The 24622-nt window shown below is 40.8% G+C and overlaps 1 protein-coding gene across 2 annotated transcripts; it reads right to left on the reverse strand.

Moving 5' to 3' along the window:
• Window positions 1-423: 423 nt before the first annotated feature.
• Window positions 424-15604, reverse strand: LOC138616906 (uncharacterized). Of its 2 annotated transcripts, none has more exons than XM_069691497.1 (12): window positions 15392-15603; window positions 13786-14651; window positions 13391-13571; window positions 11783-11922; window positions 8904-9469; window positions 7843-8116; window positions 7494-7689; window positions 6469-6653; window positions 5990-6085; window positions 5415-5579; window positions 3260-3353; window positions 424-2396 (listed from the first exon to the last, which is right to left on the reverse strand). In XM_069691497.1, exons 2-12 carry the CDS (start codon window positions 14606-14608, stop codon window positions 2333-2335), a joined length of 2784 nt encoding a protein of 927 aa, XP_069547598.1. In that variant the 5' UTR covers window positions 14609-14651; window positions 15392-15603; the 3' UTR covers window positions 424-2332. The 2 variants fall into 2 exon arrangements, with proteins under 2 accessions (XP_069547598.1, XP_069547599.1); XM_069691498.1 differs by lacking the exon at window positions 424-2396 and adding an exon at window positions 2407-3135 and having other exon boundaries at window positions 15392-15604.
• Window positions 15605-24622: the final 9018 nt, after the last annotated feature.

Below are 24622 nucleotides of genomic sequence, written 5' to 3' on the forward strand. Positions count from 1 at the left end.
GATGTGGGACAAGGGACAGAAATGCTGTGCAGTCCCACATAAAGCGGGACACCTGGTAGACCTACAAAGTAGTTTCTTACTGTATGAAAAATTGTGTGAAGGTAGTATTAGTGTAGCATCCTGCAAGTTATTGGGATAATTGTTCGGCGAACGTAGTAAAAAAAAAAAAAAGAAAGAGTCACTCGACCCTTGCGTTGTCATTCTGCAATAAGATGGCACTTTGTGCGTCCTTCAAAACAAACCATAAAAAACAACAACCCTCTCTACCATCTGAGCCACATCCACCCCCAAAGTACAAAAGTAGACTATAGGGACATCAGTTACAATAATAATTACATATATTTTAAAATAAACTGTGGAACAGAAATGGAGATGTCAAACAGAAAGCAGTGACGAATCGGGAGCTGAAAAACTTCATTGCACATCTGTGGAAGTATTTTATTTCAAACCTGGAACATGTGCATGACATTAGAAGGAAAATTAACTGGGAATAAACAGTGAAAAAACAGCTTTTAATTGATGACTTGTGGATGCAGATGATGCAACGTTTTCGTTCCAGTGTTTTCTGTAGCATGCTGATCAGTGTGTACGTTCTCTGTCGCAGATCTTGAATATTTACTGCACACACACACACACACACACCGCCTTTTAGTGCCCAGCAATGAGATTTGCAAATTCCTGTTTCTCTTTAGTTAGAGTTGTGTTAGATTTCAATACTGCTGGTCTGGACCAAAGAATATGCAACTGAGGTTAACAAAAACTGACAAGCTCTCAGTGGAAGTGTTACATGAACTTTTGTTCAGCCACTTATTCAGCATCGCGTAGCTTCTTCAGGATGGAGATACCTCACATTTTATTCAAGCGTCAAAACATTTGCATGTCAGTATTTTAATTTTACATCTTGAGGTGCAGTTTTCTTCACCTGCTTTTTCTTTTTCTACCTTACTACATGCACTATTTTACACAGAACCTAAAAATATAGAAGTTTACAATAAAATACATTTCATAAACATCACAACAGAATTTGAAAGGGAAAACAACACATTTTCTCACTGCAAAAGCCAAAAAAGCCTTAATTTGCTTTAATTTGGCTGATTTTACAATGAATATTTTTTTTCCCAAGTTACAGGAAAAGCTGAAAAAAGCAGCAACACTGCTTTAACAAAAATCTGATTCCACAGGGTTAAATTAGTTCGACATAATTGTAACAAGAAATGTCAATTATTATTATTATATTGTGAAATAAGAAATGAGGAGAAAATATCTCCTTACCAAGGTAATTAGTGCACCTCCTCAGATGAAAGAAGCAACATGGACGTGAACGTGGACTTAAAAAAAAAAAGTAAAGTGGCCCCACTAACTAACGTGACCAATTGGAATCTTTTTGTATTTCTACAATAACTTATCATTTTAGATTGCGGCAAAAGGCCCCTCCCTGCTCTCCCACGGAGAATACTACAATCACATATGTGCAATTGACACTTTGCTGTAATCTCCCTGTAATAAAAGATGATTCAACTGATCAAAAAACACTTAGCTCCAAGGCACAGGAGAATAAACACAAGTGAAACATAGAAGAGCTTTGACCACCAACCATTAATTAGAGAAATCACTTCATCAGAGTCACACACTCCTCTACTTTTCTATCAGGAAAAATTTAAACAGTTTGCTTTAAGCAATCATACAAAAGGGGTTACAGGCACCACAGAGACATTCACATTTAAAGTCCTTTGAGTGACTACAGTCTGTATGTAGCAGGAAAACAAAGAAGGACCCAATTTCAAGAATAAAAGTGAGCTTAACAAATATTATCTGGGTTAAAACACTGTTGTACCAGCTGAGCTTCCTGCATAGTTGATTATTTGTTCAATTTTAAAGGCTTTATCCACAGTAACAGAGACAAGTCAACAAAAATGACCATTTAGGACTCAAGTATTTCAAAAAAAAAAGAAGAAAAACTCCCTTACACCTTCCTTTCCCTTAAAAGTAGTAACCAGCACTGTTCACAGGCAAAGGCTGCACATCGATCCTTAGAAAAATATTTTACTATCTGGGGCTTTAAAATTCAGCTCATGGGTTGCCTAATTCGATGTAACTGTCGCCATGAAACATCAAGTCACACTCTGGCTGCAACCGAGCAACAAGTCATTTTCATCAGCGATCGTTCAAAGACACACAGAAGGACACTTGTGGTGGCATTAAATTCACAACAGCCGCACAGTTAATTTAGATATGTACAGGTCAAATGAGCCTCTGATTTTCCTCCCGTCACTCGCTGCCTCTGCCGGAGTCCTTCCACGCACACGAGCCACGTGACATGTCTGAGCCTGGATTATAGATCTGACAGTCCCTCTGCGTGTTCACTCAGCTCCATGGTGTAGTAGTCCAGAGGGCGCCTGAGAATGCAACATCAACACCGACCTTCACAATCAACACATTGCAATCACACCACAGTTTCAAATCAGGTCCGTACCAGAAGTATTTTAATCCGAAAGTTTTATAATTTTACCTTTTGATTGTGCCCACTCTGTTCTCAACTGGCCTTTATCTACCGGCACTACTTGAAGCTGTGATTTGTTGCTTTTATTGGACTTTTAACAACTTTGAAACACAGTCGTGAACTTCCTGCATTTATTTGTGAGTTGAACACACGGCAGAGAGAGCGATAGGGATTCGCATTTTTTCTAACGAAGAAAAAGTAGCAGTAAAATTGTATGGCTGGTGTTGAAGTCTGTAAGTCGACGCGATAGTCTAACAACGAAACCTGATATTTAGTGGTTACATGTTGTCCTTTTGGAAAATATTCTACAAGGCTGGGACAGAAATATGAATGTTCGATCCACATTTATGTCAGTTCATACTTTGATACACTTTATAGAGCTCCATTAATACATACAGTGTATCTAAATCTCATTCAGGGTTCAAACTGCACCACATGACTCCCTGTGTGTTTATATGGTAATTACTATAAATAACAGCATTTATGGGTCTGGGTATTGTTGGCACTTGTTCCATCCTACTGTTCAATTAAGCTAAATAAGCAGAATACATTCTCAGTTACATTTTGAAAGTCCTACTTATTCACAGCCCTCGCTATGATAAGAGGCGTCAAAAGATGAAACACATGTGAAAAATCTGTGGAGATTTCAAGCAAAGAATACAGACATTAAATGTTGCTGTCAGTGTGTAAATAGGTAATTAGAAATATCTGTGATAAGTACAAAAGAGAGAGATAAGTGGAATAAAGAAAAATCCTCACCTCCTCCTGTAGAAATACATGAACAGAGCAGCTCCCAGTCCCAGCAGCAGGAGCACTGCCACTATCAGGCCTATCTGTAACCCCAGGGCAGACGCTAGGAGGGACGGAAGTAAAAACTCAGTTCTGAACAGGTGAATGATTTAAAACATAATGCAGCAACAGGATTTGTTTCCCCCAGATCCTATATGCAGATAGCATAAACCATCCTTTTAAAGGATATATGTTTTAAAATGTCAGGATCAGAAGTGTATCTAATATTTAATATTGAAAAATATGATTTTTCTTCCCACATTTCAACTATATAGTCCTGCAATCTTGTTGGATTTGGTCACAGCTTTTGTTACTACTTGTAACAGCAAGTGCGTTTTCCATGCTGAAGCCAACACTGACAATTTAATGAGAATGTCCGTTGGTAGTTGGCCATTATTAATCATACATGAAAAGCCATGATCTATACATTATAAGTAGTTTTTCCACAACAGCAGGGCAGAGTGGAGTTGGAAGTTGGAGGTGTGCGGCCTGTTGCTGCAACTCTTCCTCTTAGTAGCTCTCCTCACCTGGTGCCAAAAAAACCCAGCCTGCAGTAACAGAGAGGCTGCTGTCAATGTGATACAATAAAAACAGTAAAGATGGTTTCTGTACATACATTATTTACCATGAATCCCTCATCTGACACCAGTTCGAATTATTATGTTGAAGGAGCAGTGTGCAGGATTTAGTGGCATCTAGCGGTGAGGTTGCAGATTGCAACCAAGAGAAAATCCATCACCTCACCTCCAATAATGAGATATGTTAAGAAATTAACAAACAAGAATCACTGGACAACTGATATCTTATGTGTGTCTGTGGGTAAATAGTGTTTCGCATTTTTACTTTTATCCCCTTTGAGGTTCTTTTTGTTTTGTTTAGCTGTCACACGCTGATCACTTAACCTTTGTCACATAATAACCCATCTCGTTGCAATCTTGAATTTCTATGCCTTCTCACCATGTGCGTTGTTATCCTTGGAGTGTATCTCTCCAGTTATCAAACATCTCAATAACTTGTATGGCTCCAGAGTGAAATGCACTGTAAAGATGTCTCTTGCAGGGAATATGCCTTCTAACTTTTGAAAACACACTGGACAGACTTTAAGATCCTAATAATCATGATGATGATGATGATAATGTGCCACTCTGGCTCTATGACTAACCTGCCAGATCGTACCACAGTTCAATCCCCTTTTTATTGTGGTATTGTGGAAAAACTAGCTGCCTGATTTTCATAAAACTTGGTGGAAGTGTGTAGCACAGCCAGAAGAGAAATCTAATCATTTTTGGACAGGATCCACAAAATATGTTTCACTTCTACTAACGTTGCTGGACAGGGTATTCGTTTTTTAAATGCCATACATCTTAATATCCCGTAGGTGGCAGTAAAGTTTAATAGTGAAAGAGACAATGGTTAATCAATAAATACAATGAGTCCTTATGATAATCCACATTCATGGGTACGAGTAATTCTCTGAGATACACATCTACTTGTTAAAACTTAAAATAGCAAGCTGTCGTTTTGGAGCACTCTAGGACAAAGAGGCTCGGCACACCTGGCATTAACATCCGTCCTGGGGTGATTACATGAACTTTTACAGACATGAAATTTGTCATAAATTTGTAATAGACTGTACACTAAAATGAGGCTCCAGTAACCAAGGATGTCTTGTAGTGTTAAATGCCTGTTGCTTCGCCTCCTCTATTCCTGTGTCTGTATGTGTTTCGGGATTGTATGTGTACATTAGTGTCACTCAAGACATGCGTGGATATGCATGATAATGCCAAGTGTGAACAGCTGTCCTCTGGTCATTGGATCACCCTTCACCCAAGAGGGAATGTTAATGCCAGGTCTGTCAAGCCTCACTGGTTTTATAGATGAGAACTGGAACAGCTGAGTGTAAGGCTTCAGTTTTAGAAACGTGTCTAGACATATGTGGTTGAAGATGTGCCTATTATAGAAGAGTAGGGTAGTGGCCTTGGTTGAGATCTGTGCTCTCTGAGTGTTTTATGTATCTGTTCTGTTTTTTTTTTTAAAAGAGTATGAATTAGCTGTGGCACTACTGTAGCAGTTTACTCTAAACCAACTGTGTCGTGTTGGGGAGCTGCACTGAGAAGGATCTCACCTGTGCTTGTGTAGCGGTCTGTGGTTGGAGAAGAACAGACATCTCCCTGAGCAGATGAAGGATTCATGTGTGATGTCTGGATGATGAGGGCCTTTTGATGGTCTGACAGCGCCTGGATGTTCCCCCATACTCGCAGCCACCCAGACACGCAAGAAAAGTTGGCCCCTTGAACATTAACAGACAAATAAATGCTTCACAAATTACATATGAAATTGCTCAATAAGTGCTTTTCTGTAAACTGGGAGCCGGAGATGGAAGATGATAATTGAATGTCGCCGTTCATTCCGTACAGGATATAATAATGACACAGAAAGGCTACAATTGAGCCTCCCAACATCCAAATGATTAATAAGTTTTTAGAGCTGAAAGTGGCTGCTAGGTTTGCTTTTGTGCTTTTGAGAGATCTTCTTCTGGGAGTTGCTACATTATTTGTCTGCTTATGTCAAATGCACTTTCCTACTCTGTAAGAACGAGCCTGGACTCAGCTACAACTGGGCATTTCTGCAACGTTGATTATTGAATTCATGCTGTTCTCCTGGTCATTAGACAGTCATTAGTGTGTCAGAGGGCCTCACCTTGGAGATACAATGCAGAGATGCCACAGTGACACCTCTGCTCCAAGTAGTCGGCCACCTCAGCGACCCTCTTCCCGTGGATTAGGACACTGCAGTCTAAAATGAGCAGAGAAGAGGCTGTCAGCTTTTATTAAGACATATTTACTTTAATATGATCATTAGAAGAATTACTAGTTTGATCTTTTTTTATAGACAAATGACTAAAAGAAATCAGCTTTACACCAACTAAGATGGGTGCCTCCAGTGCAGCAGTGTGCATGACTGTCTGCCGCACATCACTATCACCTCAAAATAAGACATTTTGAAGTCTAGGCACAGTGGTTTGAAATATTCTACTTTATGTCAAAATAAAGCTACTTATATCAATATTGCCCAAAACAGCTTAACAATTTCTACAATTTACTTAATCTCTCCTTCGATCCTAGATTTTATACTTTATGCATTTTTGATTTACAAATGTAAATGTTTCGGTGCCTCACCTCCCGACTGCTCCTGCCAGTCACTGGACAGGGGCCCAAGGCAGAGATCAATTTGACTGGAGAAGGCGGAGCTCGGACAGAGGTTAGTGCTGTGAGGTGTGGGAGATGAGCTCGTCCAGGAGGATGGGCTCCTCACCTCACAACACGAGCACCGGCTCAGTGAGACAGGACCGTCTTCCACTGACCTGCACAAACAGAACATACAACAACACATACAGGAGTGATGAGGATGATAAAGTGAAAAGGAGGATGTCTACCTGATAATAGATTTACATGCATAGCAACTAGCTTCATGGAAATATTTTGACCATAACAACATGTTTCTCAATACGTCAGTCAGTGATTTTCTTTCTACTACACTATGCTCTGTTGTTTACTTAGTATAAATACATAATTTAGGTCTGTTTAAGCCAAACTGTGGTAATTCTGGACAAAGAGAAAGATGACAATATGCCTTAATTCATTTGACTGTGATCTTAAGTGCTGTCACTTGACTGTGGATAAAGTAATCCTCCTCCAAATAATGTTACAACCTTTACAGATATTTTTCTCGAAAACTGACAAACTGGTTGTCAGACTTTCTGATTTTTGTTGTTGTAGTCTTCTCAATTTAAACCTCCATACTCCATACAGTGCAATTAATGGTAATCTACTGCAGTTAAAAATGAACAAATCATAAAAAGAAACCAAGATCCTTTGACCAGGTTCTTAGTCTGTTGATGGATTGGACCTCGTCGAAATGATTAAGTGAAGGCCTTTGCAGATTTGTCACATTTTAGCAGCTAAAACTCAGGTACTAGAGTGTATTGTCCAATAATTGCAGGGTGGATTCTGTCCCCAGCTCTTCCTGTCCACATCCTAAAGTGTGGTAGGGAAAGAAACACTGAAACCTATGGCAGCTCTGCCACCTTTGCTGTGGCCTGCTAATGTAAAAAGTCCATTTATCTTTAATTGGTTTTAAGACTTATCATTAATGTTCAACAAAAGTTGTCAGTGATTCATGCTGATGGGTGCACTGTGTTCACCTGACAGCTGGGATCACTTGTCCCCCTCTGCTGGTGGACAGAGAGGAAAGCAGCTGCTGGTTTTCACTGAACACAAGCACATCTCTGAGGCTGGAGTTGGTCAGTGCAGTGCCGGCTCTGCAGACACTGAAGAGGTCGTAGCACAGGATTACTGCTCCTCGCACTGGCACAGTTGAGCCCTCCGGGAAGGTCTGATCTATGCAGGGGAGAGATGAGATGAAGAATTATTGTGAAAGCATGGGAGAGTCGGTGCAAAGCAAGAATAAAGAAGCAGGAAGAACCAAGAAATGGATAAAGCAGGAGATGGGAAACATTTTAAAGTTGCCGTAGCTCAGCAGCATGCCTCCACCTGCTCCGGTGACATTTCCAACGATGTAAAATCCATCCTGGTCAATAGATCCTGTCAAAGGAAGTGCAATGACGGTTCCAATACGCTCCTGGTCAAACACGGAGAGTACCAGGCCCTTCAGGTCTGTCTTGGGTGGCCCATGCAACTCCACAAAGGCCCGCTGCTGGCTGTGATTGGTCCAGTGGCCACTAGCCACCTCAGTGATGACCACACCCTCAGGGGCTGGAGGAGGGCGGGGACAGCTGTTTTCCCTCAGAGGGGTGGGTGGAGCCACCTACAGTGATTGATGAACAACAAATTCATTATGAGTACATCAGAGACCGCATGCATTTTCCTTTTAATGCAATAAAATAAAATATTTTCTTTACTTGCAAAAACATATTTAAAGGTTGACATATGTTTTATGAGGCTCCAGTGTTCTTGCACAGTGGCTTGATACCACTCTCATTTCTGTACAGTAAAATAAAGCAGCTGCTTAGCTTAGCTTCGCATTGACTGTTTGACTGACTCCTTCCAGAACTGACAATAATCCCTCAACAACCCCTCTAAAGCTCATTTGATGAATACTTTAAATTTCTTCCATTTAATTTGCACAACTTTTTTGTGTACACATGTTACAGTAATTCCAGAAAGTCTGCCATATTTAAGCTCTGGTGCTTTGGGGATTTAACAAATGAGATGAGAAAAAGATATTTAGCCAACTTTAGAAGTGCTGGTGGGGGTATTTTTTTTTTCCTTTGGACAGATCCATGTTGGCTATTTCTCCCATTTTCAGTCTGACTGACTCACACAAATCACACATGGTGTTACAGGAAGTTATGTGCAGGACTATTTCTTGGGCAGGAATAGTGCAAAGTTTGGGCTAAGCCAACTAGCTGCTGGCTGTAGTTTTCCTAATAATGAACAGATTTGAGAATGGTATCCAGGATGAGAAAATTGACCTACTATTGAACTATTTCTTTCATTATTGTTACTAGTGTTCATTAGTTAGTCAGGTACATATATTAGCACCCGACTTGCTGCCTAATGTCAGAAAAATACTCTGAAATGTTTGCACTCACAGAAAAAGCAGACAGGTCATAGGGATAAAGACCTCTACAGCGACTCAGGGCCTCATCACCAGGCAGAACCTCTGGATCCTCCAACAGTGGCAGCTGTCCCGGGGTCAGAGCTTTACTCAGCTCCTGTGCCTCCCTGTCTGATCCTCTCTGTCGGTATACCACTGCATCCAGCAGGCCTTTAGTGGGGATCCCTCTTTGCGTGGCTGACGGTGGGCCAAAAGGGCTGCGGTAGAGCGCCACGGCATCTGGTCCGTTCTGGATGGTGTTGGGAGGCAGGCGAAGCGACGGAGCTGGCACCAACCTGTCACTGCCGAGCAGGAAGTATCCTTTGGAGGTGGTGAAATGTCCACTCAGGCTGATCTCCCTGTAGGGTCTGTTGTTGTGCGCACTGAACAGCAGGATCCAGATACCCTGCAAGGAGACTCTGCGGCCTGATGGGTGCCACAGCTCGATGTACTCTCCGTCCTCAGCTGCGCCAGGCGTATCCGTGTTCAGTTCATTGATCAGGAAGTCACTGTTGCCCCAGGGTGGGAGGTGAGGCGGTGAGTCTGTACCTCCTGAAATCACTAAAGCATCAAGAAATAGTTTGACAAGACTATGGAGAAATTCATTAACAAAGACAAAAATGAGAAAGTATCATTTTCCAAATATCAGTGTATAAATCCTTCATACCAGGTAATGTCCATTGGAGAATACAGTAGGAGTACATCATTCTGTGATGATAACATACACTGCAGTGTTTAAAATGATGGTGATGTTGTCATGCATGTGCTCTCTTATTTTGAGTAAGGACATAAACACCCGGCAGTGCAGAACCGGAGCAATATGGATAGCCAGGGGCCCCAATCGCCCAGATCATGGCCTGTTTTCTGTGCTTCGATTAGAAAAACATTACTGCAGCCTGAGGACCAACATGGCGCGGCTCAAAAGGAGCTTCTTCCCACAGGCCATCCGGGTGCTCAATGGGAACACTGCCTGAGGCTGCACCCTTTTTCCTCCACCAGCACCACCGATAAAGGATAAACATATCCTGTAAAACCAACTCACTTCTTTTCCCTCTCTTTCTATAAACATCATAAGTCCTCCAATTCAAACTTTAACCCTAAAACCAAGTCTTCAAACAGCCCTTTGAAGACGTGTCAGAAATTGAGGAACAACCAAAATGTCCTCACTCCCAAGGTCTTAAATGTTCACCGGTCCTCACAAAGATAGCCATGCAAGTACACAAACAAACAAACAAACACAGAGTGAATCTAAATGAAGCTTGAACAATAATAACCAAAAACAGGGACAGGGAATTGCTGACAGAGTCAGTTCTCTTTATTACTGCCAGGACAACTTGCTTTTTGCTAAATCTGACCGTAACATACAATATGTCATTTTCTTGATCTTCATTGTATTGCTGAATAAAGCTGAACCAAGAGTCTTGGAGGAGTGTTTTCTCTTCCAATAAGTTTGTTTAAAATATGCCTAATCTGGGTGTAACCCCGGGCAATGCTGACATCTCATGCTGCTATAAATAACATCGGAATCCGAACTGATCGAAGTAAACAGACACAGGAACGAAATTTAGAGCCTGAGCTTAAGTAACAATGTCCTATTAGAAAATCCTAAAACCACCTGACCTTAATAAATATTAATATAATGTTATTTTTTTTATCAGTTTATCTCAACAATGGTCTTATTTTTCTCCTGTTAGATATAAATTATGCAACCTTACTTATATGACCTTTAGTGTTTTTTATGAATGAAACATTTTGAATAACGTCTGTTCAAAGGAAAGGGCAGGACGTCACATGATAAAGCACAACCTTTCCTCAATTTTGGTGAAAGCACAACTAATCTCTTCAACAAACAGACCAGCTTTCATTTCACTTATTTGCAGTTTCCTCTTGGAGCAGCATAGCTCATCAGCTCTCGGTTAATTTATTTGCAATACTTGTTCCAGTGATTAAGCTCCCTAGCTGGAGATTGAGGAAATCTGCAACTTCCCCAAAATTGGCATATTGTCTGCATTTGAGCAAATAGATCCTGAGTAGCTAAATCAAGTGTCTCTTTCTGAGATTTACTCTTTGTTTTACCAAGATTAAAAAAATATATATATATATATATATATATATTTGAAAGTATCCCTGTTTGTATACATAATAAAACACATGTAGCTCTTTGTGGCCCACAATGTCCCAACTTGTAACACCACCGCGGCGATAGTGAACAATGCAGCGTCCTGTCTGCCCTAAGACCAACCAAGCAGCAATCAACTGTGACGTCACCCATTGGTTTGTGAACTGCTGTTCTGAACCTTGAGTTTGGTATTTTGGAAGTCGCCATCTTGCTGTTATGGAACCAGAAGTAGCCATATTTGGACAAGCTTGGGAGGAGCGAGCTGCAGATCTGACTTGATCTCGGAGCAAATTATGCCCGCCCACTTCTAGCAGAAACCTGACTGCACTAAAGGCCTGTAAATCAAACAGACATGCCCCCAAAGATGACACCCCCATAGAAGACTTTTTGAGGGCTAATATCTAATTAATAATGCTATTATTTTCAGATGGACCACCAGAAAACTAATAAGGAGTGATTTAAGCGAATGATACCATTATGAGTTATGGAAAAAATGCATAGACTTTGTATTTCATGAGAAGTTGAATGGGAGTCTATGGAGCCAAAGCCTTTTTAGAGCCAAACCCTAGTGGCCCTCGATGGTATTGCAGTTTAAGACGCTTCCACATTGGCCTATCCAAAACCATTAGCTTGGGTGAACAAGAAAGTGCTATTGAAATGCCTTTTTTTTTTAGGCACATCTGTGTTGACTGAATCTATAAGATGAATTAGAAACACGGGTATTAATAATGTGTGAAGCTCATTTAAACACTTACCAATACTGTGAGGGCAGATCTTTGGCCAGGGGCACTGGTTGGGCAGCCCAGGAGTTTGTGGGGCCTCCCAGAAGATGCCGGGATCTCTGGCCCAGGTAGCCACACCACAGCGACTGAGATAGAAGCCTCCCTCTCTCAAACTGTTGAAATAATTAAATCATTAAGAAGCAATGGTTATTAAAAGTCCCTTATTTTGAAGGGATATAATATGAAATGGTTCAGTGTAGGGTGACAGATTCATATTTTGCACATTAGACAAACAAATTTATATCCAGATACTATCAAAAAATATGGCCTTGAAATACAGTAAAACTAATTCTAATGCTGTTTTTTTTTGTTGGTTTTTTTAATACTTTCTCGCCATGCTATATTGGTGTGGCCCCAGTCCATCATCTGGTGTCACCATAAGGTTGACATTTTGGGCTTTTGGTAAAATATCGTAACTATTCGTAAGCTTGTCAGAATTATTACATAATTATTTAAGCTGACCAGTTTGCATTATTGTTAGAATCATTTCCATTCATCTGTGTAAAAACTGCTGAATGAAACTAACATAAATGACCATCACTATTTCCATGTTGTTTTCCACCATTTGAGGTTTGACTGGCACTCCTTTTGTGATGTCTTATTGTTGATTTAATAGCACACAAGTGGACAATTAGAGACACCAACTGTTCAGCTTGGGGCGCTTAACGTCTAATATTAAACTGACAGCATTTAGATGAGCATCCATTAACATTAACATCATGGATTTAGTTGCAACGCCAAACACCACAGCACTACTGTGGGCACATTTTGGTTGTACGCCAAATGAAGACGGGGAGCCTAATAACTTGAAGGAGGTAGTTTGTCAGATTTGCAGTAAAAATGGTGGCGATCAAAGGTGCTTTTTATATGTTCCAGTGTTAAATGCCATTAAATGGCTCCTCATTATGAAGTGTACGTGTATTAAACTATAATTAGGCTTGAAGTGGCATGAAATGAACAGAAAAGGACAATTAAATCAGCCCTATTAGATGGATTACCATAAAATCCCTAGACAATAAACTGTAGTAGCTTGACTGATCCTCCCAACTGCTATTTGTCCAGTAAATTGGTTTATGACCAAACTTGTTAACTAAAATGGTAAACAGGGTAAACATTACACATGCTAATCTTCAAAATGTTGGCATTGTCTTTGTGAAAACATTTATATGGTGACATTAGCATTTTGCACAAGGCAGCATTGTACTTGCAGTAAATATAGCCTCACACAGCTTGGCAATTTTTATAAAAGAAGTGTAAATTAAACTAGGCGGTCAAGTATGAGCGCATTTATCTTTGAAGTTTCCCTGAGTAAGTGTGACTAAGAGGCTACTTCGGACTGCTGCTCAGATGTAATGACACATTAGCAAAGAGGAACAGTGGTCACAAGCTTAACACCCCCACCCGATGAGATGCACTTCACTCAATGTGTTGCACAACACTTGAGACTATAGCATCAAAAATAGCCACTGAACATTACAACACAGTATGAATATCACCAAACGGCAGATTTTAACTGTTGCATGTCATTTTACTTTTGAAATTGTCGGTATGGGGAAACTGTAAACTATCAAGACTTCTTGCCTGTTGCTCAGCTGGTACGGCTGCCTGCCTGGGATGAGAGTCTCTGTGAGGTTGGCACTGGGCTTGTTTCCAGGTCCGGAAAACACAAATGCATCGAGAGGTTGTATCTGGCTCAGTGGACTGCCCACGGGGAAGTCTGTAGCTCTGCCACTGTAAAGGGCCACCGCCCCAGACTCATCTCCTGAGAAGAAACCACAACAGGAACAAATAATTTATAGTGAAACAAATCTACGAATGAATGAAATTTGTTAAAAGAAACTAGAAATCTCTATATTTTCCACAGGAAAGCCAGAAAAGCTGTAAAAATCGTACTATTATACAACGATATACTTCAAGTGTGTGTTAAATGCACTGTCCAGAGCACTGGAACAAGATGGTGACAACAGGACACTGACCTTTCATGTAGTTCTTCTCTATGGTCACAGAGATCAGTCCATTCCTCGAGGTTTCCACGTCCACTTCCACTCCGACGCTGACCCTGTCCGTTCTCCCGTCCAACACCACCAGCACCAAAGGACCTGCAGCCGGAGCCTCTGTCAGCTCCACAAATCCATCTACCTGCCCTCCGCCCAGCTTCAGCTCAGTAATGATAGGAATGGTTGCAGCAGCAGCGGGCCAGGTGCAGTTGTTTCGCTGACCTGGGGAGGGCGAGGACACCTGAAAGCCCCACTGATCTTCGGACATCAGGCACCTCTCTATCGACTCGTCCCCTTCAAGCGTTGTTTCATCTTCAACGAAGGCCATTTCCCCGGGTGTCAGAGTTTCAGCGAGGAACTCTGCTCCTCCAGTGCGGCGAGTCATGTAGACGACTGCGTCCACCAACCCAACAGCGGTGACGTTCATCTTTTCACCGTAGCGAGCGGCGGATGTGTGGTAGAGGACGATGGCGTCCGGGCCGTTCTGTACCGTGTTTGGAGGCAGGAGGATGGCCGGTTTGGGCAGCATGTCCACCGAGCCCACCAGGAAGAAACCTCTGTCATCTGTGCTGTGGCCCTTGAGGTCCAGCACCTTGTAGGCTATATTTCCATTTCCATTATAGAACACAAGGGTGTAGCCATCCAGCGACGCTCGCTGCCCACTGGTGTGATACAACTCCACAAACTCAGTGGTGTCCAGCCTTGGGTTGTCGGCGTTGATCTCACTGATGATGAGGCAGGGGTCACCGTTAACTACCAGCACCAGGCAGAGGCAGCCAATGCAGGCCAGACTGACCACCATGATTTACTGCCTCTCTGAAATGCCTCAGACAGCAGGGAAGCTTCTGCAGAAAAGAAACAACCAGTTGCTTTCCTCAGCAAAATAAAGCTACTGAATGACTTTTAATATGAACTGAAATACTACTGAGATCAAATCAAAGGACAAGATATTTAAAAAAAAAAAAAAGCTTTGGAAAATGTATTAGAAGCCTGTTCAAAGTAATCTAATTCTGCTTCCGACTCGTAGACCAGACTTATGGGAAGAAACCTCATAATATCATGAATGAGTCTATTTATTGTTCATGGTGACACTGGGAATGCACGTCTTCTGCATGAGTCATGAAATGTTGCGAAACACATTGGCAAGCAGATGGAAACATTGCATTAAACGGTGAAATGCTTCATATGTGAATCAATAGGATTTAAGAAACTAAATGGACAAACGGTGCAGTATGCATTAGACATGTACAATTTCTTGAAGATTTAATGAAACATATGATGCAGTTTGCTTGTAGCGTTTCATCTCTACATCCTTCTTAATCTTCACACGTTGGCGACAAAGTGTCTTAAAGAGGCGACATTAGTTTGTACGACAGTCACTCTTTGAGAGAAGTAAAAGACGATTGAAGAGATAACCGAGTAAAATTCTGTCCCGAACTGATCTCCCATCTCCCGGCAGTTATTCCGGTCACGGTTAGGCTGCTATGCGTGCATCTTTCCGTCGAAAAAAAAAAAGAAAAAAAAAAGCCTGTCAATCTGCTTTCTATCAGTGCCACACAAGGACTCAAAAGGCGAAGCGACTTACTGTGTTTTCTCGGTCCTCGTAGGCCAGGTATCGCTCGCTGGGGCTGTCCAAACTTTTTGAACGTGAAATCGTCCCCCGTCGGAAATATTAATGGTTAAAGTTAGTTTTCTGTCCTCCGCCGCTCCCGTCATTCACAAAGCAGCACTTTCTCCCCCCGGACTGTGGGCGGTCAGACTGACTGAGGGGGATGATGCCTGCCAGGGAAGCTCTCTTTTTTTCTGCGGCTCCATTCAGCCATCCGCAGCTGAAGACAAAACACCAGTAACACGCAGCGAAACGCGATGCTGGGAGAATAAAAAGGCGGGGAAAATTTAGTCCCTCAGTTCACCACTATGTATCTATACTGTAGAAATGTGTTGGTGTTTGCAGAGCAATGTAATACTCTATCCTCGAGTGCATCCCAAGACGCCTTCAGAGACGTGAAGGGGGCCCCTGACCCCACTTTGCGAACTAGGGCAGAGCGGGTTTCGTTTAACACTTGAATAATCGCTGAGGACCCGCCCAGCTTTAGGTTATAGCTTTTGTCTGAGTGGCCTTGACTTGTTTATTTTTGGTTGAATTTGTAAGGTTTTTTTAATGGTGTAATATGTAAGTTTTTTTTGTGTGTGTGTTTAAAACATGCAGTAATTGAACTAAAATGATCCACAGAATGTAAAGAAATAACAGTGACGTCTGCGTATTGTGTTGCAGAGATATCTACTAAAGTTGGCGTGCTGACCAGCTAGTTCTGTCTCGTGCCATCTTGTAATACCACCTGTCACCTCAAGGGGGTGACAGTGAGTCACTGTAGCGTCCAGCCTGCCCTCAGTCCAACATGAGAGGAAGAAGAAATTCAATTTGAACCTCTTCTTAGAATCAACTGAAAAGTAAACAAGAGCTAAAAAAAAAAAAATAGAAGCAAACAAGAGTAAACAATGTTGTTTTCCACCACTGGAGACAGCTAATGGAATCAAGGTCGATGCTAAACTCCCAACGTTTCTTCTAAACTGGTAAATAAACAGCTTTTAATGCTAACTTTTGTTTTCATATCTTATGAAGGTAGCTAATTGAATGTTACTGACTGTTAATACATTAGGTTAGCCACATATACGTAACTACCTCAATAAGCTTTTCATTTGGTTATCAACCAAACTAAGGCAATTTAATGTAAAAAAAAACTAACCAAGAGTACTGAGCTTACTTGGACAATTCAGAATGGATCTTTAATGCAGCTCATGACACACAAACCTCAACAAAAAAACATACAAAATGGCCTTGATATTGTTCTAATGTGTCTTTTGTCTTGCCGTTAAAATAGAGCTAGCTACAACGTAAACTTTTGTTTTAACTGATTGCCTTTTTTTTTTTTTGGTAGATCCACTACGAGGTCCATGATCTAATCTTTAAATTGTCAGTTATGAAAAACACCTTTGATGTAAAGGCAGGGCAAGAATACACAAAATTCAACTAAAATGCCAAAACTTTGAGAGCCACTGCCCGGACACTAAAAAAGGCTCTCTATCGCCTCTTGATGCCAGAGTGGTATTACAAGACAGGACTTAAATATTGCACCTTTTAAAACAGTAGCCCAATTCAAAAGTTTTTCTGGGGCCCATATGGCTGAATAGTTAGCTTCTACTCACACAACTTTCAACAATAAAGCCCCCATTTGTCTTTGACAGAGACATATCTAAACCTCATGGGAGATTAATTCAAGGCTTGATCACCAACTGGGCCAAGCAGACCACTGTGATGGGTCACCGAACCCTCAGGGGCAACACATGCCCCACGTACACTTAGACAAAAAGTTAAAAAAAATTTGATTATACTGTCTCAGTGGGGGACATGTTGAAATCCAAATAATATCATTGTTTTAGCTTTTAGGTTTGATAAAATAGAAGATATGTATATGACAAGACAGAAAATATATATACCAAAATAAAAGTGCCATTAAGTGCAATAATGTCACTGCTTGACCTCATTAAAATGATTCCATTAGAGTATATTTAGCATACTTTTAACAGTAACCAAAATATAAATATCAGATGGCTAACTTTTTTTTCATTTTCTCAGGGCTACTACCACATTTCTTGAAGACAGCTGAGATCCTTCTCTTGAGAATTAGAGGAATGTGTAATAAATGTTTCAATGTGTCACTGCTCTTGAACAAACCCAAAATACTGAGGAAATTTCAGATTCACTTCTCATGCAGATCCTATGGCATTAATGTGGTGTGCTGCCTTTTACCCTCCAGTGAAATCATATGACTTAAAACTGACCACAACAATTGTTCCAGACATTATCATATTATTTTTAATTACTTAGTTTCGAGGCCCAAAGTTTCATTTCTGCTCCCTGTGGAACGAATCATCTGCGGTCAAGGAGTTAATAGTATGATGAAAGTGCAAAAAGTCCGATTTCTTACAGTTTCATTATTCTGTAAATGTAGATCTTAATTGACCAATGGCATTTAGCTTTATTTAAAAACATATCTTTTTGTGTTCCTTGTTCTTGAATATCAAGTTATTGATCTTAAAATGACCTTTTATGGAGATGGTCTGTGATTAAACTTTTGCATACGACTTAGTCCGTTTTTGAAATTGATCTGTATTACTCTCATTGTTTGAATTGTTTGTTTATATTCCATCCCTTTTACAACTGAAACGCTGTTGACACTCAGGATGGTACAGTATGCATTACATACAAACATCAGTAACCACATTCGGGCAAATATTATTCTCTGGATGCTGCTGGGAGATAAAGTTATAAAATATCAATACTGTAACATTAAACTAGACATATTCTTGGATCACAACAGAGACAGAGATTATATCGACCAAAACACAGTTTTTCCAAACCCAATCTTATCATTCACGTAGGTGGATATATTTGAGGTATAAAATCACAAAACCAACTTGTTTCTGTCTGTTTCTTTCTAGTAAAAACACAGGTTAGTGAAGATTTTGTCCCATGCAAACATTTTCAGAATTTACATACAGATAGGCAGATAAGTAGATCGGCGGTGATGAGAGACAATATACAGTGACCCATAGTTTTTCTGTTGTTCCAGTATACTCACATGGACGTGCAAAAGAGGTACCAAGGAAAGGATGTTGGCAGAATATTGCTGGACACCAGAGAGGGATGTTCCCAAAATCGTACACTTTTGAACATTGTAAAAGTAAGTTTGTACATATTTTTATGTGTAACAACAACCTTATTTATGATTACGTAATCTACATACTGTCACTTAAAAAAACCACGTCTGATAGAATTTATGAACGAATGAATCAAATTCAGCATAAAATGTAGCACCTGATTTAGTTTAATAAATTCCGCTTTTGTTGGGCCACCATAAAGATCTTCATGCGAGATTATCCACTTTTTAGTACACACTCTTTAGAAAGGCAGAGGATAAAGGATAAGGAAGATGATTTACTGTGACACAACATAATCCCTTAGTATGCACTTGGTTGGAAGGGAAGTGAAACCAGAGAAAGCTGGAGTGTCACACATTTGTATGTTCACCGTAATTAAGGAAATGGAGATTTCAACTTTAGGGGCCTTTGTTATTTTTGTTCTTCGTCATTAGATATAGTTTCTTTTAAAACCTTTGTAATATGGTCCTTTAAGTATTTTTGTACTGTTGTGGAAATGGCGTTAGTTCCTCTTAACACCACAAGATGGCCCCATAGGCATGGGAGTGTGTACGATATGCGCCACTGTAGACCAACTTAAAACGGTCAGTTGGGGAAAATAAGCAGAAATGCCTGTAATGACTGTGGCTCCCAGAAGTGAAGCTGTTAATCGGTGATTCTAATTCAGGTCTGGTATTTCTGGTCCACGTATGGTGTATGTGTGGTGCTCTTTCAGGAGCCCAGGCATATTTTGACACAGAAAAAAGGTCAGGTGAAATGTTAATGATGTACATATTTTTGCTTATTGTGTGCGCGTGACGCTGGCAATTCAGCGCGAGCAATTGAACTTTTGTCCAAACGCTGCTGGCTTTTCGAGAGTCAAACCGTTGACAAGGAACATGTAATTCATTTGGCTGGTTTGTTGTGATGACTCACTTCTGAGATTCATCTGATTCACCACTGGTTGTGGTGAAAAAAAATACTCCCTCCGAAAGATAGTATGGAATGACGGTTTGCTATTACATGTAACACAGGAGATGACCTTAATTAACATGAAGATTTAATGTGGACTCATCTGTCCACAATACTCATTAGTAAATCAATTAGAGTTTCATTTAACACTTAGAGGTAAGAGGAGAAGGTGAATTGACCTCAACCTCAGCTGGCAGACTGTTAATGAACACTTACTTTATAATTCAGTGTGGTACATGAAATGTTTCTTTGCTTCAAAGAGCTGTTTCTGGCTCTCTCACTGATTTGTTTGATTTATTTATCAGAAAAATACAAGGCAAGTCAGAGCAATCCACATCTGCATGCCAGCGGTTCAAAAATGTGTCCAACGATAACACGGCAGGATGCAGATATTATCTCAGCCAAACGTGCTGCCATGTCACTTTTTTGATCACAGTGAAGCGGTTGGATGTGAGTGTTGAGTCATGTCGTTGGAGGAGAAGGCAGTCAGCATCATCCCTGACTCAATCATCAGATGAGTTTCAGGAGCAGCAGTAGCAGGCACAGGAGGATATTTTTTCACCCACTGGGAAGACGGAACCAACTTCTCGACAGATTAAATACCAGAGCTAGTGCGCGGTCAAATCACACCACAGAAGATGGTGCCTCAGTATCCACATGGTCGACCACCTACAGCTGAAAGTAGGGCATGTTGCATTGCAGGTAGCGATATTAGAATATGTACGTTGGCACTGTAGCGTGAAGTTCAGCTTGGCTGCAGATTGATTAACCTAAGAGGAATTTAGATTTTCTATGTATCGAATACAAACACAGTATACAAACTGCTGTTGTCAATTTCCTGTTGAGGTTTTTGAAGGTAAATGTCTGAACCCTGACCTTATTAAATGCTTCCACCAGATGAGTGAATGGTGGTTGAGCAGTTAGTGACTGTAATATCTAAGAGGCGATTAGAAACTCAAGGACACTATAGATGCATTACAGTCTTTGACTTTACAGCTCATGGAGAAGGATCTGTGAATTAATAATTAAAGCAGGCATTATTCTAAAATTCTCTTATTGTTAATAACCATGTTGGATTTCTGTCAATTGTTATGTATTATTATTATTGTGATGTGCATTATTCCATTTAAGAATAGAAATTAATTTCTATACAAAGTCATTATATCAATGAAGTTCCCTAAAGCAAGTTCAAGCTGCATGGCCTCATCGCTGTTAGGTTTAGTAACAAAAAACACTTTGATTAGAAAACGATGATGGTTTGGGTTAAATTGATTAGTTATGCATTAGTTATGCAACCTCCGTTGTCAAAGCAGTTTTTTTTAAACAGTCCCGACCGGTGGCTGGAAACGGTGAGCAAACAGCACCCAAGTCCGCTGTTGTATCAAAGCCATCCACCCAACCTGCTTGACCCCAATAGCTGAAAACTACTGACTGTAAATAAACATGGGTGCAGCCTCCGTGACGTAACCCATTAGTTTCCTGTCGATGGGTTTGGAAGCTCATCTTGGCAGTGCCTTACCACCTAACTCCCGGCTGCTCCAAAAATGGTGAAAGGGGTGGTGTGTGGGTTGAGCTGAGTCAGCTGAATGAAGCTTAATTGCTGAAATCAGTGTCATGGAGCGTCTGTCTGGCTCTGGCTGACAGTCTGTGGCTGAAACCTTGAGGTAACTATGTGAGTGTACCTACCTGTCCCACAAAGCAGCTACGCCTTAATTATGTGGGACTTTAAGCCTGAATATAATTTATATGGGTACCTTATAAAAAAAATTCACATACCATAGTTGTCATCAACGGGAAGATTATCCACAGAGACCAACTCATTTATTGTACGTGTTTGTTTCTTCTGTAAAGTTGGACACTTTAACACGAGGGTTTGTGGAGATTGACTTCCTTTTGGAGCCAGCCTCAAGTGGCCATTCCAGGATTGGCACTTCCACATCGGCTTCCTTTTCACCCTGGAGGTTGCTGCTTGGGAAAAAGTAATATTATATGGGCGTTATTTGAAATGTGCCAATTCTCCAGGACACTATACTGTCGTCATTTATATGACCGCTTAACTCTGGTTGTGGTTCGTATTAAGCTGCTTGCAAAAATGCCCTATGAGGTTGTTTTTTGGAGGAGGACAATAGTTTCCTAAAACAACTGGTCACTGCAGGTTTTTTTTTTTTTTTTTGCAAATGTAACTTAAGGAGGATAAAGCATAACATTTCCAGGGACTACTTTCATCTGAAGATTAATTGGATTGGACACATTGGATGGTTCGTGAGTTTTTACTGCAGCACACGTGTGAATGTGGGACTGAGTCCAAATGAACTACAGTGTGTTGCATGTGTGTTTTCGTCCACTGCCATTAGATTATAGAGCTGGGTCATAGAGATTGACAGTCTGTGGCTCTAATTATTCATTCTGGTGCCATCAAACCGTCGCAGAAATAAAGGCTACATTCAGATGATGTGATTAAAAGAGTGCCAGTCAAACAAGGAGGAAAACATGATAGAAACATGGCATTCCTGGTTGTTTTATATTTTATTTCAATATAGTTACAGTCTACTCCATGCCACATGTCTGATGTTTGTCATAATCAATTTGCGAATTCGGCTTCAGTTGCACATTTTTGTGTTTTTAATAGTTTTTTGGAGGTCGATGAGGAATAATTTAGCTTAGGCTTTGGGTGCTCTTGTTTGTATGATCAATTCTTTGCAGTTTTTTCCTTTTTATGGGAGTTATTGACAAAAAAAAACCAAACCATAGAATACTGTCAGCTTTAGCCTGTTATAAAATAAAAAATAGTTAACATTTAAAATAAGTATCAAGCCAACTTCCTGCTTTAGAAGACACAGGTCTCTCTAACCGAGCTTAACATAACGGGCATCACAGATTTCCACGCAGCCTGCCACTGATAACACGATAGATGATGTTTTTTGTTCTTTCTGTATATTACCTCACATTTTCTTATCTGCAGTTGTGTCACACCAAAAATTGCTTCGCATGCTGCTGACCCTAAAAGCTTCCCTGGTGTGCCTCAAGCTAATTTTTCACCTCATTAGCCTGGACAGACATAAAAACTGGGACAGAGTGAGGACAAAGCAGGCTTGTGTGTGCGTGCGTGCGCATGTGTGTGTGTGTGTGTGTGTGTGTGTGTGTGTGTGTGTGTGTGTGTGTGTGTGTGTGTCCACAGCAGGAAGGCATGGGACAATGTGATGGAGACGGGGGCCATATTAACTGGAGTGTTTGTATGCTACAGTTCTCAGAGGCATTAAGACAATGAGATATGTGATAAGAAAGGGCAGCGATGCATCACGCAGAGTCACGTGTGAGTGTGACGAAATGTTTTCACCTATGTGTGTCGATACGTGATGGCACGCACGTGTATGGGCTAACGAGGAGGTGTTTAGGTTTGACATTGATGAATAATGTGGGGAGGTCTGTTTTCTCTCTCTCTCTCTCTCTCTCTCTCACTCTCCTTTCCTTCCTCTCTGTTTTGCAGGCACAGAGGAAGCTTTCTACAGCTTCTGATTCTCTCTTTTTTTTTTTTTTTTTTTTTTTTTCAAGAAAGCACCCAAAGAACCTCATCAGCATTCAACATGCATCAGCAGCTCACTGCATCCAATCACGTGCTCTCACCATACCAGAGCGCACATTTGTGTGTGTGTCGGGTGTGTGGACAATGTCTGCGCGTGATGAAGGCAGACAGGCAGAGACAGGCAGGGAGAATCCCTTTGTGTTGCCTGTGAATGCCCAAGGTTATGTTTTGGCACTCGTAAACAGATCAGAGATGGGCACCGAGTGTGAGGGTTGAGATGATATTCCTGGTCAGACTGAGGGATTAGGATTTTGTTTTACAATACATTTAGGTTAATGGTACCAGGCGACACCAATGTCCTTCTAGCTTGCCAGATGTGTGTTGGATTATTGATCTCAAGTGATGTTTTATCTCGTGTCTCTTCACCAGCAGAGAGAAAAAGAAAAAAAAACCTCGTGGGCTCAGCCTGAGTCTGATGTCAACTTTCTCCCGTGAATATTCCCTCAAAATCTGCCGGAAAATCCGCAACGGTAAACTGCTGAGAGGGAGTAAGAGGTGCAAAAGCAGGAGCTCGGCCACAAGTCGATTTCTCCGAGAGATTGCGCTCATGTTTGATATCCAGTTCCCATGGCAACCAGCGACTGTGGTGTACCTGACCTACATATGTGCTGTATGTACACAAACATGCTCTAACCATCTGTTACTGATCATTTGTACAGCGGCTCGTGGGGACTTTGAGCGGCTGCTGAATGAGTCTGTCGATGATTGGAAGGACAAACAAGGAAGCCATGAGCTGCTTTCGCCATTTTTGAAATGCTATCAATGAGTTATGTCAACAAAGGCTGTTAGTCACATTGAGACAGGCAGCCCTTCTTTCTCTATAATAGGCATTGTAAACAAATGAGGGGATTATTATAAATATGCTGACATATAACTTGTGACAAGATGGCAAAACTTGCAGCATTTAAGTTACCCCAAATAACTACTCCAAGAATAGCTTCATTTAATGAAATAAGATTAATTTGTTCAGTGATTTGATAATAGACAAATAATAAACATAAATAATAACAATAACAAATAAACAGGTTAAGGCTATCTTTTGGCGGGACATAGTATCTTCGGGTTTCCAATCAGATTGAGTCAGTTCCACCGCTCGCTCCCCCCTTACTTACAGAGACATTTTTTGCCAGCTGAGCCTTCTCCTTTATGAAGGTGGCCCTTTATGTGGGAAGTGCGAAGAAGTAACGCTAGCAGCACGTAGCCACAGCCACCGTAAAGTGCATCCCGACAGCGGTGAATATAAATCGTAAATTATATCATCAAATCATAAAGTGTGTAGCTAGGCCCAAGTTTCAGTATAACAGCTATTTAAATGCTGTGCCCTGCAATTGCTGCCCCAGAACACAAAATAAAGGCCACGTTATGGATGCTGTTAACATTGTCGTTAATAGGCAAACTATGTAACTATGAAATAACATATTAAAAGAAACAAAACACATTCCAAATACATTACATGTTCTCAGTCTATTTTGATGTGTTTAGAGTAGAGCGACATACACGAGATGATTCTTTTGATGTATTTTTCAAACTCCTGTCTGTAAATTGCTTTTGTGACACCAT

Source organism: Brachyistius frenatus, unplaced genomic scaffold, assembly GCF_029030835.1.
Source record: "Brachyistius frenatus isolate BFR_SWC_R1_liver_20210118 unplaced genomic scaffold, ASM2903083v1 Contig_11, whole genome shotgun sequence".
NCBI lineage: Eukaryota > Metazoa > Chordata > Actinopteri > Embiotocidae > Brachyistius > Brachyistius frenatus.